Raw genomic sequence first — 19500 nt, 5'->3', positions numbered from 1 at the left:
CCACACATAATTATGTCATTTGCCACAATTCAAAATCATTTTTGTAATTTATTGACTAAAATTTAATTGTGTATTTATTTATTTAGGTTTTCAGGGGGGGGATCCCACTGATGATGTAGAAAACTCCCAAAATCTCATCAGACACACTGAGTGCTGAGGCGTTAAACCCACTGAAGAGCGTTCACTGAGCCATGTGACCGGTGAGGTCTTGCACTAAACGCTGCTCTCTGGTGACCTGTTTTGCTTCTCCTTCTTCCTCGTTGCCTTTCTACCAGCAGCTCTCGAGCGTTTCTGTCTGAGCTCCTCACAGACCCCCTCCTGCTGCACACGTAAAGCGAGCGCTCTAAAAAGATCCGTTTGGAGACGGATTATCTCTTCGCTGCTGCCTGAACTGTGACGCTGCCATGACCTTTGCTCACAGCGACGCTAAGCCGCACAGTTTGTTGTGGCGCCGGAGCTCGGGGTCATGTGATATGTGACTGTAGACATGTGTATATACAGTTAGAAGTAGTTGGTAACGTAGAAGAGCATTGAGCAGGTTTTACTCAGTAAATGTTTCAGCGCTAAAACCTCAGCTCTACTTTTTTATGTATTCTCACATTGTTTGAAATAAATAACTTGTTATACCATCAAAGACCAGATGTATTTGCTTTGACTGTCTTTTTGAACCTGTAAATGAAATTAAGTCTGCGTAACCACGGCAACTTCCACACCACACTGGTCCCAAGTTAAAGCTGCTGCAGAGCACAGCGAAAGACTGAATTAAAGAACATTTTTTTAAAGGTTTATGCCGATAATAATAATTATCATTGATAATCAAACTCAGACTTCATATTACGTTCGTCCAAATTCTCAAGCCAACGCTCATTTCTTTACATTTCAGTAGTAAAATAGATGATTTATTGAAACATGTAAACCTATTTGGAAATATAGTCCATGTACATATGTACATATACCAATTATAACAAGCCTGAAACTCAGTGTTTGTATGACCACAGCCTGAACGCTCTCAGGTATTTCTTTAAGTAGTGTTCAGGAACAGTCCTCTGGGCTAATGAAGAACATTCAAAGCTCTTCTTTGGATGTTTCTGTTCTTGTGATCATGTTGAGGTCCGGACACTGGGGAGGCTGATCCATGACTGACAGTGCTGTGTTTGGGGTCACGCTTAAAAATGAAGACTTTACCAATCAGATGCTTTCCAGATGGTCTCGCAGGGTGGATCAAAATCCGACAGGCACTTTTCTGCATTCTGTTTGTTAATCGATCTTTGGCTTAAAAAAATACATTCAAGGAAAAAAATCCAAACAAACGACGTTTTTGTGACAGGCTGCTAGAAGCAAAGATATCATTTAAAGTTGGTTCTTTGCTGTCGGTTGCATGTCGACACAACACTGACACATTTTTCAGGATTTCTGTGTTTGCCGATTTTACTAAACCTCATTTTTCATGGATGCCAGAACATGTGTGAAGAGAAAAAGCTGATTTATTTGGACCATTTTCTTCTAACCCTCGGTGCGTCTTTGACTGGGAGCTGAGGAGCGTTTGTCCCTAAGTGTGGTTAATGATGTCACTCTGGCTGAGCACACAGGTTCACTTTAAGCACAGTTTAACTCGTTTGTCCTTCTCAACAAGTTTGAACGCTTTCAAAATCCCAACGACTCAAATATGTTTTTCTGCGTACGGGTTCCCTCAGAAATAAAATGTAACTTTTAAAATCAAGCGACAGACACGATTTAAAAACAAACGTTTTATTTGTTCAGCACCGCTCGGCGAGCAGCGTGAAATGTGTACACAGAACAAGGACAAAGAACAAAACCTGTCACCAAAACACAGAAACGTTCATTACAAACAGACTTTCAGGGACGGGTAAAAACGAGCCTGTTCGTGAGGAAACTCTCAGACTCTCACCAACAACACAAAGACATTTTGAAATGGTTTCAAATCAAATTATGAGGGAGAAGAAGCAACATAACAGGTGCAAACACAGACCAGCGCTGCACGAATCAGCATTTCACATTTTTCTACTTCATCTCTCAGTCTGCTGCGTCCGTCGCAAAAACACCGGCACAGCAGAGGCCTCTTCACATCCGACATGTTACCATGGACGCAGGTCGGCCCGAGAACGGCTGGTTTTATAAATGCAAACGGAAACCACTCGAGGAGCCCGGTCACCAGTTTGGACCTGTGGAGGTGGGGACAGAAAGATGAGGTCAGACAAAAAAAGGAAAGAAACTCCAGGCTAATAGGGGGGTGAAGAATAAACCAAAAAAACAAGGATTTAACTGGTCGAACTGGAAAGAGATGAGGCGAGAAGACTGGATTGGACGAGATCCAGGAAGCTGATCTGTGTGGGCGGGTGAGGAAACCACCTTTGATTAAAATGTGTCAGCAGGGTAAAGTTCAGAGGGAATATCCCACTAACCGAGCGCCTTAGACAGGCAGGGAGAAGGGGAGGAGCTTAAGGTCCGTTACACAACGGGGACAAACCAAATAAAGCCGACTAAATGTGTCACAGCCAGCCTCAGATAGCAGCGAGCCACGGCTGTGACGTCTGCCTTTCAGCAGCTTTACAACCAGCTCCAGGTGGAGGCAGTCAGAATAAAGACTGAGAGGTGGGGTTAAAGAGGGAGGAGCTTCTGCTGGTGACAGCAACACGAGCACACATGCTGTACGGAAGGAAAAAGGTGATCTTTTTAAAAGAAAACTTTTTTCTCTTATATGTTTTTAACATGAGAGCTGGTGTGTGGCTTTGGTTAAAAACAATATTTATTCACCACAGAAATGACCATCAGTGTCAGACGACCTTAAACCCTGAGAATATGAGCAGTGAGGAGGATCAGCCACTCACTTTTCATTTCTTTTAGCCATCTTGTTAAATTTACCTGCAGAGCTGTTGCGGAAGTTCTGTTTCTGAAAGCCGAAGCGACTGTTCCCGTGTTGGGCGCCTGCGTTCAGCCTGTTCAGAGCTCCTCTCCTCGGTCCCTGTGGAGCAGAAAAAGACCCAAGTCACTGGCAGTGACCCAGTTCAGGGACGGCGTCCTTCAAGGGACGATTACATTAAGCTTTTATAGCTTGTGAATTTTCTTTTTAGTCATATAAGACAAACAGTGACACCAATATATTAAAAGAACAATATTTGTCTCTTGTATATACAATACCTCCATATAGACACTGTAAAAATTGTCTTTGAGATGGAGATTTGAAATGATATGAAACAGAAATATGTGCCCTGAATCTTTACTGAAGCTCTGTATTTGAAACAGGGACACGTTTCACTGTTCTAAGGTTTTAATTATCCCTTTAAGACCTTCCACAGAACCAAGTCCGCCAGAGCTTATATTATATTTTTTACATGCTGTGGAGCCATTTGTGGGAGCATTTCAAGTTGCTATACATTAATACAACCATTAAACCCCAAATTATAATAATATGTCTGCATTACGTGCATAGTAATTACATAAATTGCAAAAAAGTGCAATAAACTACAAAAAAATGAAAATCGATTTTGTTTTTTTTAACATATATTTCTAGTTAGAGAGATTTAAGAGGCTTATCCCTCAAAACTGTAAATACAAAAAAGTTGCACAAACTAGTTTCCCACCACAGGACATTTATTTTAAGTGTCTTCATGGTTTTGTTTTTGAAATACACCAATTTTTATATACTGCAGGAAAAACTAAAATAAATATTATAGTGCAAATTTGCAAAAAAAACAGCATGTGTATCAAAATAAACTATTTCCAGCAGTGCAATATGAGTCCTCAGCATCCCAGAAACAACACAGAAAGTCATAAAGTCAAACATAACTTTTAAAAACAACAGTATAGGCTCATAAAGCCCTGAAGGTAAAAAACTACATTTCCGCGTTTTGGGCAGGAAATGGCAGACATGCGATAGTTTGCGCTGACGTCTGTTCCGACGTAGGAAATGTTACGAACAGCTGATCGGATCGGCAAAGCGTGTTTCTGGAATATTATGTTTTTGTTGCTGCAAGTGCTTTTTATGAAGTTTTTGCAAAGCTTTATGTGGAAGGAAACCGTGACCGAGGACAAGCTGATGGCATAAGATGTAAGTACAACTCCTCCGGTTTCATATGCAAAAACCATTATTGCGCTAGCTCACGTGGTTGCAGAGCTACCGGGATTTAAAAATAGTTACGCAAAACGGAGCGTGCCCGCTCTGATCGGCTTTAAAGGGTTAGACACATCAGCTAATCCCAGCTTAAGATACTTAACATGGCAAAAATAAAAATAAAAATCAGTAAAAGTAAAAAAATAAATAAATTAAATACAAAATTTAATTCATTTCATCCTTTGCTGTTTAAAACACTTCTGGCGGAAAGTCTAAGGATTTCTAGGCAACTTGGGCAGCACATCGTAAACTAGACCGTCCCATTTAACAGCCTCAGACTTCAAGCGTTCAAAGGATGAAGCCCCTGGATTGGGACACGCCCACTTTGACCTTTTCAGGAAGTCATCACCAAACGTGTCACATGACTAAGCCAGGTGAGACTCGCTGTAACCCGGCTCTTAATGCTCACCGTGCTTCCATCTCGTCTCCTGTGGTCCACATGAGGCATCTTGTCACTGTATCCCATTACTGGATCACTGACAACAAAAACACATTTCAAAACTATTTAATCAGTGACAAGAATAAAAGAAACTTTACTTCAGTTAAAACTGAAGGATATTGTGCTTGACTGTACTCAAGTGTCCTAAAGACATTAAAGCCTGGATGGCCCTCAACCTTCTCCACATCTTGTCTTTGGCTTTTGACGTGTTGATTTTATTGTATTCTATTTATTTTTGGTCTTTTTCGTTGCTGTTTTTATGCGTTTACTCCTCTGTACAGCATGTTGGCCCACGGTGGTTGTTTTAAAGTGCAGCTGGTACAGTATGACAGTTATATTAACACAACAGTGAGTCAAATGTCAATGTGCAGAAAACATCTGGAGGCAAACAAACATCTTTTTAATACATGCGTCGACTCTTCTTTCAGACACCAGGTGCAGCCTGCTAAAGGGGCAGCTATCCATTATCATCCCACTGAGCCATTGATGAAAACCACAAGAAAGAATAAAAGCCCTACTGCAGGTCAGGTCACATGACATGACCACAGGTAAAACACCTTGAATACCAAAAATCAGCTTAATAAATAAAGCCTGGCTCACTGGGAGCTCACTTCCTGTTTGACTTCTTCACATGTTTTCTTTGTCTCATGCTGTTTGTGACAAACTGAGGTCATTTTATTTTGAAGAGTTCTTCGAGTGACTCCAAAAGACATTCAGCTCCAAGCTAAACAAATCCATTTGACTCTTTGTTAAAAAAAGGACCATTTTTATGCTCCTACAGGCTAATAAATAATGCTAATAAAAATGTGTAAACAACAGAAACTCAGTGCAGTGGGCTGCAGCGTGAAATCAGAGCTACTGGTGGAGCTTGGACCAAGTTTTTACAACATTATCTTATGAGTTATTGATTCGTGGAGCTCAAAGGAATGTTTACTGACTTCACTCACGTTTGTTTATTTTTGTTTTTTTGCCATAATTTGGGGTGCAGGGATGTTTCCCCATAAGGAGACTGTACTTTGACCTGCTGCACAGATGTTTAATCAACCTAAAAAGTACATGCACATGCCATCCAGCATGTGACTAGAGGACAAAAACCAACAACTAACATCATGATGTCCATTCAGCTCTCCAGTAATGATCTCACTCCTTGCTACGCTCGTGACCAGAGTCCTCTTTGTGCTCTGGAGGGTCCACGTAACAAGGACTACCTCCTTGCACCTAATCTAAGAAAGATTGCCCTTCTGACGATTGCACATGAACATATTCTGCCAAAAACAGCATCTACAGAAACATTGTCAAGTGATTGATAAGAAGACTTAGGTTAAAACCCACCTGCATGCACCCAGGGGGCGCTGTGACATAGTGCTCCCAGCTATTGTAACTTTAACCCCTTCCAGTTTCTCCTGTCGCCTCCTTTCCAGGTCGTGCCTCAGGTCACCCGGACCTCGCACCGGCTGCAGCCTCACGCCCTGAGGTCAATTTACCAAAAGGATTAATGAATCAGTCATAACCAGAGCTCCCAATAGTCTCTAGTATCGAGTGCATTTCTTTATTTCTCTTTTCTTTTTTTTACCTGTGTTGGTCTCGAGAAGAACAGAGGCTTGTCGTCACTGAGCAGCGAGTTCATATCCAAACTGAAACCTCTGCAGACAAGAAGGAGAAAGCCAAGAGAAAAGATTTTAGAGTCATTTTTAGGGCGTCTGTAAAGAAAAAGGAAGATATTTCTTATAATTTATGTACTGCTTTCACCATCACTTTACTTCGGCAGGTAAACAAACTTTATGCCTGTCCACCTACTGGTTTGACTCGAATCCCTCGTCCGACGTCAGCTCCTCCATCTCTTCTTCAGAAAAGCTGCCTTCTTGTGGAGCTGAGAAGCGCTGATTCAGGGTGATCCCATCCCCTCTGAAATACTGCTCTGTAAATGCAGACCACACACACTTAAAACACACCAATTGTACGACTATTTGCACTTCTTAGCTCACCTTTCTTCTATATGATTACACGCACATCAATGCTGCTCGGTGCCTTTTATTTAGATTTTATTCTTTTTTTATCCTTTTTTTTGTAATTTTACTCTGTCCTAAAGAACAACAGAATCCCGTTACTCTTATTTTGAAAGTTTAGTTGCTGCTAACCAGCAAGTCCTGCTAATGTCTAAGAAGACAAAGTAAGCTCCCAGTAGAGCCGCATTTCATCCCAGAGTCAGACTGGTTCGGCTCCGGAGATCTGACGTGAGCTGGGCGGTTTACTTTAACCAGACCCTGCACCACATGGAGAGCTGTTTCATGTACTGGTAGCCTAACCTGGCTGATGCTGCAGAGCAATGCAAAGACCACCTGTGGGTGCCTAAGCTGTGTAGCCTCCAACTAGTGTTAGGAGGAAGACAAGGAGTGCAATAACCTCACCTACCAAAATCTATTGCCACAAACACTGTGCCGCTCATTGTTGGACCTAGTTTTTGTTGTTTTGTCAGAAAATATCTGCAGGCCCTGTGTGCAACATGCAGTACTAACCTTTGACAAGGTGCACGAGTGTGATAATCTCCTGGGCAAACGTCCCAGTGTGCATGGCGGTCTCCTGATATGTGCCGGAGTGCTCCAGCATGGGCAGGAAGTCCAGACGCTGGCGACCAACATTGACCAGATCTAAAGAGAGCTGCCTGTCTGAGGAATAACACAGCGGGCTGCAGGACGAGGAAGAAAAGAGGGAGATTGATACCAACACAATGAATAAACACATGATAAATGATCCTTGTGGCCAGGGAATCGGCGTTTGTTTAGCATGAAAATTAGCTTTAATGCCATTTTAATATTTAGTTTCTACACTGTGTTTACATCCTTACTTAATGCAGTGTTTTTTAAAAGATGGATCTTAAATGTACACTCCTTTCTGTACCAATCACACTTAAGTAAAAAAGTCGTTACCTTACCCAGTAAACTTACCTTTAACGAGTCCCACAAATCACAATGCTTACAGTAACTAGTCTTTTATTTGGTTGAATAAAAAGGAAGGTTTTCACCCTTAAGCGCACAGAGAATCACACCAATTTTATTCATTTTAATGGATATTTAAAAAGGCTTAAAGGAGAAGCCAGAGAAGCCCAATATACACTTTTTTTATTTTATTTATTTATTTTTATATAACTGGCAGGTGAGCTAAAGCTTGGGGCGAAAGTTCACACTTCTTTTCTCGTATGAAATCTTCGACTCTTAGTTCATATATCTGATCCGCTTGTCTGCTGGATTCTCCAGTCCTGTCACGGTTCAAGAGGAACGACACAGAAGTGTCCGATTGTACACAATCTTTAAATTCGTATCCTCCTCCTGACGATTACTTCTTTTAGAAGCTTCCTTTTCAAAGCACTGTCGAAGGACGATGCTGATTAACCTCTTGGTAACAGATGTGATTGAAGGTTTCCAGTTATCCAGATTAGTGATCTTTCTGTATATGGAGTCCATTTTTCCTTTCAACAATAGTGATTACTGGTGTCTTCTGAAACCATTGACAAGGCCTAAAATTCTCTGCTGTCACCACTGAAGATTATGTTCCTGGATTTATTTTCTCTTCTTAAACTAAGGACAATTTCACTTCAGTTTTCTTCAGGATAAATCATCCTTTTATGTTTGCTGCTTTGAAATGCTCCAGCTCCTAATTTATTCAGGTTTATAGCTTCGTCGCCATCTTTTCAAAGCGTTAATGAGGGTGCATTTTCCCCAGTTATCTTCTGTGATGATGATGATGATGATGAATCCTTTATTTTAGCTGGTTGATGATATTCACGTCATTAGTCTCCTCCTCAAAAAGCCTGTAACTAATGTTTAGGCCGTGAAGTTGAACTCTTTTCATGATCCATCAGACTCCAATGGCTCGCTGCACAAAACACGGACTTGCTTGTGCCTGCCTTTACTTGGACGATTCCTTGCATCTGGATCCTCGGCACGCTTTCCAATAAGATTGTATACGCACAAACATGAAATGGCCAAAACTCACTCACGGCATGCACTTTCTGAGCAGGACTCCATTCACTGTCTCTCCTTCTTCCCATAACTGATTGGTGCACACAGGTTCCTCATTGATTCCTAAATGTCATCTCTGGTATGTGGCCCAACAATGGCTGCCAAGTCTTCTCATCTTCCTGCAAAATGTCTCATTTTATGGTTTCCCAACATTTTCTCCATGGCAGAGCCTTCAGATCATCATCTTCTTCTTTTGCTTGCTGTAGTGAACTTCCTCTCTGGCATTTAGACAACAAGGTGTGTGGTTTATCACAGTGCATATCAGAGTTTCCATGTTTATTTTTAGTAGTACCATCAGTTACTGCCAGTTTTGCTCAACTTCCCTTTCAAAACAAGAGAAAGAACAGATATTTCCTCTTCCAGTAGCAACAGCATTAGTCCAGATGTCACTGACTGTGTCCTTAAATGCACATACGAGGCAAATCCTAAATTCACTGAGGATCATTTTTCATTTCCAAGCAGCTCCAAAAGAAAGCAGAAGCAAAAACTCTCTTTATGTTATCAGCACACCGAAGACACCATATTACCAAGTGATGACGGAGTGAGAGGTGGTGTTTGGAGGGTGCACATCACGCTTTTTTTTGATTTTAGAAAACATGGTTTAATGTAGGTTTCAGTAGCAAACTCTTCTTTAGACTCAGACGGTCTGAGATCCTCCTGAAAAACATGTGTGATTGCCAGCGCCCACAGGAGTTGCATCTGCTGATCGAATCCTGTCAGTACTGTGTCTTGTATCCCACATTCAGCTTTCAAAGTCCATCAATCAGTAAAAACCAACAATGTTGTAGATGTAAGGTAAATATGCCTCTTAAAGCAGTTTTAAATCAAACATCATCCAGAGTTGGGGGTAGAAATTGAACCTTTCCATCCTCAAAAGGGATAAATTAGGATTCAGTCATCTTCATTACGAAATAACAGGTCCTTTGGATTCATCTACACAATTTAACTCAACGCATTAAAAAAAATAAATCAAGTGCAAAATTGACTCCTTTATTTGTGCGACTGGAACTTGAATTCAATGAAACAAGTTTGTTGCAAATTTTCTTCCAGGTGAATTCTGAAAAGCACAAATGAAGACTCCGCATCAGCACCATGCTTCCTAAAATAAAGGCCATATTCGGTTCGGGACTAACATCATGGAGTTGGAAGTTCCTTTTGTTTTCCTTGAGGTGTCCTGCAGTCCACAAGTATTCATGAGAGTGACTTCCACTTTAAATGAACATGGACTCCTTGGAGAAACTTCTATGAAGCATCCCAGCCGTATGAGGTAACGGCACATATGATTGGGTAGGTCCCTTTAATTCCCCATAAGGGAACACATTTCCAGTACTGGTTCTGAATCAGCCAGTATTCAAATCAATTTCATCCAAAATCAATTTTAATATCAGATGACATGGAATTATTTGTGCTTTTTTCAATGCCAGTCTTCAAACTCCATGTGGCAGCTTCATGGGTTTTTTTCTTCTTCACAAGATCATGAAAAGAAAGTGTGAACTTTCACCCCTCACCCTTGATAAGATAAAGAAAATACTCTACCTGTTCTGGTTTATGGGCCGACTCATGTCCACCTTGATGGTTAGCGTTTCCTCTGTTAAAACCGTCATATTATTGGCTTTCTGATTGCTCCATCCCTGCTGCCTCAAATGGGGCATTTTAGGGTCCAAATCCCTCCTTGGGGGCCGTTCCAGACTTCTAGGCCTTTCCTGGTCCCACTGTTGAAGTTTGTCTTTTTCTGCCCAGTTGGGCTCATCTTTAGTGTCGTCGTCATAATCTTCCCTAACGGGGTGGAACCCTTGTCTCTGCTCTTCGCGAGGAAGATCTTGGTATCCCTGGGAGGCCTGCTGTAAGCGTGGGTGATTTCTTGGTTGTCCTGGCCGTCCGCTTTGATTTGGGTTGTACCTCCTTCTTGCTGGTTGAGTGGCACCTCTCCCCCTGTGATTCATGGGGCCACCTTGAACACCATATCTTGCTGCATTTGACCTGTCCTGAAGCACAGGGCTTCTCCTAGTTTCATAATAGTTTGATTCCCCCGAATTACCTTGATAACGGTGTTCTCGTGGATCTTCCTGATCATCCAACCTGGTTCCCGTCTTCCTAAAAAGCTCCTCAGAGGAGCCCCCTGGACGGGGCTTCCTCTGTCGATCAAACTCAGGCTTGAGATCCCTGTGGTCATCAAACCTTTCCCATCGTGGCAGCTTTCTATTGTCTCGGATGCCATGATCGTGTTCAATGACAAGTGGCCCCGAGTACCGACCGTCTCCGTGGGGGAGGTTTCCCCGAGTGTCTTCACCAAACTCATGTCTGCTTCCTTCCATTGAGTAACCCTTTTCCCCAAAGTCCTTCTCATTCCTGGACCTGTGGTGGCATAAGAGGAGGCGGTTCAACATCTTCACTTTTAAATTCAGACTGGAAATAATCAAACCTAAATGAATCAATATGTAATCATTAATGTATTATCACTGATAACACAAATAATGAAAAGAGGTCAAAATAAGACAAAAAGAACTTTACATTTCTCAGAAAGAAGGTAAGAAACTATAAGCCATGCAATATTTAACACTAGAGTAGTGCATTAGTGAAATTAAGGCATGAAGATGAACAGTGAGGAAATTTGCGCTACAGAAAATTAGAAGATAGGAATCTTCTACGTTCTTCATTTCCCGATAGTGCTGCAAAGCATTTTGCTTAAAATTTACCCAGGATGATTGACGTCATCCATTTCTCTTCGTTGTCTTTTAAAAGGGAGGCCCCTCTCATGATGTGGGTTTTCCCTTTGTCTGCCTCTATTAGGACCTTGAGTGAATCTCCTCCCTCTTTCCCCATCTCCTCCAACTCTTTGGTCGTCAGACCTCAAACTGGGACTGAGGTCTGTGAACCTCCACCGATCCCTGACCTGCTCCTCTCTCTTCCAGCCCATCCCCGAATCCCTCTGGTCTGAATTAGACCTCGGTGTCGGTGGCAACCTTTCCCTTGTGAACTTCGGAGGCGACCGACTCCTGTGTTCAAAATTCTGGAATTCCTCTCTAAACCCTTCTCTTCTCCTATCTCCATCAAATCCTCCATCTCTCACTGGGGGAAACTTCCATTCTTCATAGCGTACATCATGGCGGGGTGATAACCTCCTGTGGTGAAACTCCTCCCGGTCTTTGTAAGGCTGACGTTCAAATCGATGGTCATCTGTGAAAGGAGGGGCTCTCCTCTGCCCTTCTGGATACATGTCTTCACTGAAGTTCTCCCTGATTTCTTCAGAACCTTTCCGAAAGCGTTCCCTTCTGTCCATAGAAATCCCATCCAGATCTCCACTTGGTCTGTGTGGATCAAAGCCAGGTTCCTCCAATGGCAACCTCCTGAAAAAGTGAACATAGAAAAATATATATATATATCATTTTAGAAACAGATAGCACCGGAATTAATGCATCAGCATCTAGAAAATAATTTTAAATCAGTTTTTGGGAAGCATAACTTCACTTGGAAGTACAATCTAGAACACTAGCAAGATAGTGTAAGAAAATAAGCAAATAAGTACAGTGGAACCCTGGCTTACGAAGACCCATGGTACGGCAAAGTGCCCACGTAACGAAATAGATGAAATAGAAATAAAAAAATTTTTAAATTAAATCCCATAATGTTATGTACATGTACACATACGTATGTATGCATACATATGCTTTCTTCAACCTCCGCCACCTCCTCCTCTACCAAGAACTTCATCTTCAGCCAGCATCGCCTCACTCAAAAGGCGATGGAAATTTTGACTTACGAAAGACCCTCTGGAACAAATTAATTTCATAAGTCGGGGTTCCACTGTATATTCAAAACAATAAGGACTGCAATTACCAGTTTTAAAAAATCTGATTCATTTCTAAAAATGTAATGATGTAATGAAAAACAATATACCAGTAAAAATGACAAGAACAGTAACTTAAAATCAATACAATTAGTAGAAATTGAACACTTGTGAGTTGAGCTGTGTTGGAGTACACCCAATAACAGATGATAGTGTGTCAGAACTATTTAAACTATAAAATATAAAACTGTCTGAGAAATATTAAGGTTTCACACCATACAGGACATTAAAATCAACTTTTCAAATTTTAAAACCAACTTTAAGGCTAATTGGAAGCCAAAATAATGACCTCAGTGCAGCTGTGACATGGTCAGATTTCTTTTTGCTAAGAACTATGCCAGATAAAGTTGGTTACGGTGCTTTGCAATGTTCCCGTGAACAGAGCATTGCAGTTGTCCCGATTTGAAATATTGAGGCAAGGAACAACACTGGCCCAGAAAAATTCAGTCAAACGATGATTTATTGAGCACATGCCTGGGAAGATGTACACTGCAACACATCAGCATAGATCCGCCTCTAAGAATACGCTTGAGACTACTTTTTTAATGTCAGGGTTAACACACCTTCATGCGTCAAATGAACATCGAATGCAACAATTTTAGATATCTTAAATATCTAAAAAACAGACAAAGACGTTCCTCTTTCTATCACACCTTCCATATATGGCAATTAGTTTCAGGCCCAGATGGTCCCTGTGGGCTTGTCCTTTTCTTGACCTGTCTTCTGTCACTTGTTACCTGTCAAGCTCAAACGCAGTTAGAAGCTAAATGAATTCCTGGCCTTCGGCCTGGCCTATGTTTATATTATATGTATCTGTCAGCGTGAATGCTGTTTTAACCTTCTGTTGCTCCAAGTCACTTACACAATAGATTGTGAAGACATCGTGCTCACAAAGCTTGAAACCTTAAATAGACTGAGCATCAATTCTTCACGAGCACAACATAAAATGTGTATACAATGATTATAGCTGCACCTGTACTAAAAAGGTTAATATGATGCCAGTAGCTTCAATAAACAGTTTAATGCATAATGCAATGTTAATGATAAAGGATATACTGTAGCAGTAAAATGATTTCTGTATCTCCACACAGTCAAGTGGAAAAAAAGTACAGGCCAGATTTCCATCGACCTTATGCAACAGAAAGCTCCAAACTTTTTCAATACTTTTAGATGATAGAAAACAGAACAACAGCACAGTTAGAGCCGATTTTGGAAAATAAGGTCAGCAACTGAAATTTCCAGACTCTCAGCTTCAGCACCAGTGATCGCATCAGTTTGTCTTGTGCGTACACAGGGGTGGAGACAGGTAAACATAACTGTGCCTCTCAAGTTAAACAGCAGTGGTCCTAAAAATGACCCCGTGGGAACACCAGACGGTATAAAATATTCCCCAAGTAACCAAACACTACAGTCACACGCTAGAATGGCTGTATAATAAAAGCACAGTTAGTGCAGCGTATTTACCTGTAATGTGGTGATCGAGACCGTGGTATTGACATTTTGTCAACCTTAAAGGAAAGAACAGCATTTTATTACAACATCAAGAGTGCTGGGACAACACCCAATTTTACAGTCAACTCTGCAGCAGGTGCAGAGGACAAAACTCAGCCTTTCAACATTCATTTCTGCAAGAAAGCTTGAACAGGGCTTAAACTTCACTGCAGGCATGATTTCAAAAAGTTCAAAGAAACGTGGTTATTAAAATATTGGACACATACGCTTACAACAACATCGCACTGGTGTAGAACAACTGGACAGAGGTGGGCCGACACCTGACACTTTCCACCATAGTATGTATACTCTGTTTCTAATATACAAATATGAGCCAAACTATTTTAAAATCGTGTAACTCAGGAAACACTAGCTCAGCAAAATAGATTTGACAAAGTTATTAAAAGTCTAACTGCTACCACAGCTATATATAAATAAGAATCTTTTAACGTTACTCTGCATAAGCTAAACAAGCTTAAGTTAACATTAGTAGGGCTCCCATCTTAAATATTATAATCATGCATTAACTACTCCCATCAAAAATAAAGTTAACCAGTATCCACTGCATTAATCGATTACTCATCCAAACCATCTGTAATGTAGGTTTTCAGACTGGATAAATGCCTGCAGGTCTCACATGACACCAACCTGAATATTTTCTACAAACTAAGACAGTTAACTCACTGATCACCGGGAACATCAGGGTCAGCGGTGCTTTAAGGGGCACGCCGATAAATCGAAAAACGCCCCTTCTTCTTTAATGTTACACAAACCACAGCTCTGTTTCCGTATGAGGAGCTTTTTGCTTTAAAGAGCATCAAAAAGAGCGTCTTGCATGTCATCACACATGTTTCCTAAACTAAACAAGGATAACGCTGGTTAGCAGCTAATGCTACGCAGTTCTCTTACCTTTGACCGCGACGCGCGACAGGCCAACGATCGGCTAACAACGCTAGCTAAAAAAACAAGGATAAACGCACCAAAATACGACCAAATAACAGATTACAAACCGAGATTACAATCCTATCTGTCGCTAAATTTAACCAAACGCCAGCTGCGTGCTACTCTTTCCGTTAAACACTGTAAATAAAGAGACTGTGTGGACATTTGCTCCCAAAGATCCGCCAAAAAAACCTGAGCTCAACACTTCCGCCACGGGCCTTTCAAAATAAGATGGCTTAAACCCTCTTAAAAATATGTGCTAAATATCAGCGACACCGTTACATTTTCAACTTTAGTGAAAGCTATTATACCATATTTACGATAGAGATACTTTATTTATTTATTTATATTAGCTGGAATATTTTATTATTGTAATTAAAAATCAAATTAAAGTGAAGAAATAATCAATAACAGTTTAAATAAGTCGTTTCTTGTAGTTTAGAAAACTAAAACAAAATATCAACAGACTAAAACAAATAATATTAGCTTTGTTGAAATTAATATTTTTGTTATGTTATGTAATTTTATTTTCTAATTTTGTATTAAAAGTTATACTTATTTTACTTTATTGCATTTATTTTGTATGTTGTATGTGAAGGGAGGAGACTGGCTGCTGGACTTTTATGAGGGGAATGTTTTCCATTCCCTCTTTAGTCTGTGTTTTAGTTGTGGCAGATTCTAAAACACAAACTTACTCAGAGAGCGCAAATCTCAAAGGGCAAGGGCTATACTAAACTTTGATGTTCTATGATGTTTTTAGAATAGAATAGAATAGCCTTTATTGTCATTGTACAGAGTACAACGAAATTGGAGTGCCACTCCCTTGGTGCAAGTTTCAATAATAAATATAAATGTAAAATATAAAAAGTACAAAAAAACAATCGTAAGTACTCAAACAATAGTTTGTACAATATATACAGGATAGCAGCATTAATATAATGACAGCATGAATAGCAGCATAATATAATGACAGTGACGGTATGGAATAGGTTCAATTGTTTTTGTGCTTATTTACTACGGTGATAGCTCTGGGAAAGAAGCTATCCCTGAATCTGTTTGTCCTGGTTTTATGTGACCTGTACCGTCGGCCTGACGGTAGTAGTTCAAACAGTTGGTTGCTGGGGTGAGAGTGGTCCTTGATGATATTGCCAGCTCTGCTGAGGTACCGAGAGTTTGCAGTGACCTCCAGGCTGGGCAGAGAGCAGCCAGTGATCTTCTGGGCTGTGTTGATGACCCTCTGCAGTACTTTCCTGTCCGCAGCTGAGCACCCTGCATACCATGTTGTTATGCCGTACGTTAGGATGCTCTCTATGGTGGCTCTGTAAAATGTCACCAGCAGCCTCTCCTCCAGGTTGTTCCTCCTGAGCACTCTCAGATAGTGGAGACGCTGCTGGGCCTTTTTAACCACCGCTGTGGTATTTGCAGTCCAGGAGAGGTCATCAGAGATGTGCACGCCCAGAAACCTCATGGAGCGTACCCTCTCCACACAGTTCCCGTGGATGTAGAGTGGGGCCGGGTCTGCTCTGTCCTTCCTGAAGTCCAAGATAAGTTCTTTAGTTTTCGTGGTGTTCAGTTGGAGGTTGTTAACTGAACACCACTCAGTCAGTCTGTTGACCTCATCTCTGTAGTCCGACTCATCCCCCCTTGAGATGAGTCCAAGCACAGTGGTGTCATCCGCGAACTTTATGATGGTGTTTGAGAGATGGGTAGGGGAGCAGTCGGATGTGTAGAGCGTAAACAGGAGGGGACTCAAAACACATCCTTGTGGAGACCCGGTGCTGAGTGTGATGGTGCTGGACCGGTGGGGGCCGAGTCTGACAGACTGTGGTCTATTTGTCAGGAAGTCCTTGATCCAGAGGCAGATGGGGTGGAGAGTCCCAGGTGAGACAGTTTCTGGACCAGGATCTCCGGGATGATATGATTGAATGCTGAGCTGAAGTCCAGAAAGAGCATTCTCACATAGCTTCCTCGGTGCTCCAGGTGACTCAGCGCAGTGTGGAGCGCTATGGTGATGGCGTCCTCGGTGGATCGATTTGTCCTCTAGGCAAATTGGTGGGGGTCCAGAGTGGGAGGCAGACCGGCCCTGATGTGCTGACAGACCAGTCTCTCAAAGCACTTCATCACTACAGGCGTAAGTGCAACAGGCCATAGTCGTTTGGGCTATCCAGTTGTTCAGTGATGACGCGATGAATCCTACTTCCGGGCCTAAAGTAGTCTGCGTTTAATATGGCTTTTGTGTTGTTAACATGTTTAATGTTTTGTATTTTCTTCTATTTGATTTCAAAAAGCTCCTAAAACAGTCAGTGATCACTGTTGGCCTCCCTCGGCTTTTATTACCGCTAATCATTTATTTAAGCTCAGTTTTTAAAACCTTAGGATGTAACTACAGCCCAGCCCATGCAGCAGTATATGAATGACTAACCTCGTATTGTGGATGGATTATCTCAGTTGTTCTCCTGGCTGAAGTTTGGTCCTTTTACAGCATCCTGCCATGCGATTACATTTGTTCCTGACCACCGAGAACACTCACGTTAACTTTTATCGAGTGGAAAAAAGTTAGCTTGTTTATATTATGCTAACATAGCTGTGTCGCTAGCGGTCACGTAGCACATCATTATATACCAGCTAGCCCAACTTCAGTAATCCTACAAACGTCACTGCTGTTTAGTTTTCTGTCTTCATTTATGCTGGAAGTGATAACAGAGCTGTACGTTTTAATTTGTTTCCAAAACCCCGCAGTCAGGAGATGCTATATTGTATTTAGATAGAAGCTAGCGAGCTAACTCCCTGCTAACTTCTAACTCCGTTAAATGTCATAAATTCCGTTTTCATGGATGCCTGGATGTTAAACTCAATTGTTACACCTGGTAGAGCAGAACGCTGATCATTTTATTAAAGATGAAAGACTTTAGACAGTTTTTCAACTCTCAGTAATGCCATAGTGATCGTTTGATATATGGACCTGCAGCGGAGTTTAGGCCCAGACACGGCTAGTGACGTCAGACTGAACAACCGGATTAATCCAATACAGTGACATTATGGCATCATTGTGATGCCCTGGGGTGTTTTTGTATAGTTTTGTACAGCTCTCTTTATGCCCTTTTCATATGATATAGATTTTTTTTTTCAAGGTTAACTTTGATTCAGGTTTTTACAATGAAGGTCAAGGTCAAAAGCTTCGCCAACCTGGGTACTCATGTCCACCAAAGCCTACTATATTGTTGTGAACTGATCAATAGAAAACTGTGGGTAATAAAAGGTTGTTACTGATTTTCATATTTGCCGTGACCGTGGCCCGATTTTCATCCAAATTAAATCCCTTCGAGCTGTTTTGGTACCTACCTTCACACAAACTTTAGATTGTTAACAACAGACAAATGAAACGGATTATATATCAAAACGATGAGGTCAGGCAGGAATCTCTGCAGAATATGATGTTTGCAGATGACGTTGTAAGAGTAGGGAGCAGGCGGAAGTCAGAATAGAAAATTGAGCACAGAACCATCCAAAGCAGCTAACAGTGCACAAGATGGGTGAAGAAGAGAGTGCGGGCAAGGTGGAGTGGCTGGAGACGAGTTTCAGGGGTGATTTGTGACAGAATCATAGCAGCAAGAGTGAATGGAAAGGTTTAGGATGGTGGTGAGACCTGCTGTGATGTTTGGCTTGGAGACGAAGTGGGGGAGGCCAACCTGGAGATGTTATGATTTTTCAGAGGGACAGCTCAGGCCGGAGATAAAGTCAGAGAGACGAGGCTGAGAAGGTTTGAACATGTGCAGAGGATGGAGAGTGAAGATAGTGGATAGCTGGAACTGCCAGGCAGGAGGAAAAGAGGATGACCACAGAGAGGATTCATGGATGTATTGATGGATTGTGTGACCCCAAAAGGAGCAGCTAATAGATGAAGATTGTGTGCCAATTAAATCAGAATCAGAATCAGAAGGAAATTAGGGTTACAGCAGGCAGCACGCTAATGGCGCATGCGCACTTACAAAGGAACCACTTCCCCTGCCAGTGGCGGACCCCCTCAGACATCGGTGCGTTGGTGGTTCTCTGTGTCCGGGGATGGGCGTCCAGGTACACACCGGCTCACTCCTTGGCGGCCGCTTATCGGGGCCTGGAGCCTGGGGCTCGCTCGGGCCACTTCGGAGGTGGGGTGCCCCCGGCCTCTCGGCCTGGGGCTCGGTCACTCAGGCACGGCTGGCTGCCGGCGGAGCTCACGGGCGCGTCACTGCAACTCCCCCTGGCTTCTGCTCCGCGGCTGCTGAGTGAGCCCTCATCTGGGACTCTCCTCAGCTCTTTCTGGGACAGTGGCGCGGCTGCCCCTCTGTTGGTCTTCCTTGGTCTCTTGTGTTCTGGGGGCCTCTGGATGTCTGGAGTTTTGATCTCCTCCATACCTGCTTCATGCCCTGGAGGATGGGGCTGTGGCCCCCCCCACACCCTCTAGCAGATCATTGCATGAAGGAACCTTTTAAAAAAACAAGCGCGTCCATGCTCACAGGTGTACACACGGGTGATCACACCCACAAACTACACCCTTTTTGGCTCCTACCTCAAAGCACACTGTGTTCTGTTGATCTTATGTGCTGCACAATAATGTTTAATATTTAGTATTTACTGTCATATTCCCATA

The 19500-nt window shown here is 42.1% G+C and overlaps 2 protein-coding genes across 5 annotated transcripts in view; one reads left to right on the top strand and one right to left on the bottom strand.

Annotated features, from left to right (window-relative positions):
- lipib (lipase, member Ib) overlaps positions 1-634 on the top strand; it is a 12230-nt gene extending 11596 nt beyond the window's left edge. The window contains exon 10 of the mRNA XM_082545969.1: positions 1-634. This exon is cut by the window's left edge and continues 1328 nt beyond it. The gene's annotated coding sequence lies outside the window, so the exon portion shown is untranslated.
- A 1099-nt stretch (positions 635-1733) lies between these two features.
- Positions 1734-17570, bottom strand: LOC309713961 (uncharacterized protein). Of its 4 annotated transcripts, none has more exons than XM_082545953.1 (11): positions 14838-15100; positions 13902-13945; positions 11287-11937; positions 10127-10945; positions 7088-7257; positions 6369-6489; positions 6145-6214; positions 5904-6040; positions 4542-4608; positions 2884-2983; positions 1734-2183 (listed from the first exon to the last, which is right to left on the bottom strand). In XM_082545953.1, exons 2-11 carry the CDS (start codon positions 13934-13936, stop codon positions 2170-2172), a joined length of 2184 nt encoding a protein of 727 aa, XP_082402079.1. In that variant the 5' UTR covers positions 13937-13945; positions 14838-15100; the 3' UTR covers positions 1734-2169. The 4 variants fall into 4 exon arrangements, with proteins under 4 accessions (XP_082402079.1, XP_082402080.1, XP_082402082.1 ...); XM_082545954.1 differs by lacking the exon at positions 14838-15100 and adding an exon at positions 14613-14829; XM_082545956.1 differs by lacking the exons at positions 13902-13945; positions 14838-15100 and adding an exon at positions 17293-17570.
- Between the last annotated feature and the right edge of the window lie 1930 nt (positions 17571-19500).

The sequence above is a fragment of the Aulonocara stuartgranti genome (assembly GCF_965226115.1).
Source record: "Aulonocara stuartgranti genome assembly, chromosome: 9".
Taxonomy (NCBI): Eukaryota; Metazoa; Chordata; class Actinopteri; order Cichliformes; family Cichlidae; genus Aulonocara; species Aulonocara stuartgranti.
This window is presented reverse-complemented; position numbering and strand designations above follow the sequence as displayed.

What these genes read in the sequence shown, in the direction of transcription:
- LOC309713961 (XM_082545953.1), bottom strand. Translation starts at nt 13,936, where the DNA reads ATGTCAATACCACGGTCTCGATCACCACATTACAG. An exon ending in CGGCCCATAAACCAGAACAG is followed by an intron (nt 7,258 to 10,126) that starts GTAGAGTATTTT and finishes CTCGTCCTGCAG; the next exon opens with CCCGCTGTGTTATTCCTCAG. An exon ending in CGCCCCCTGGGTGCATGCAG is followed by an intron (nt 4,609 to 5,903) that starts GTGGGTTTTAAC and finishes TTTTGTTGTCAG; the next exon opens with TGATCCAGTAATGGGATACA.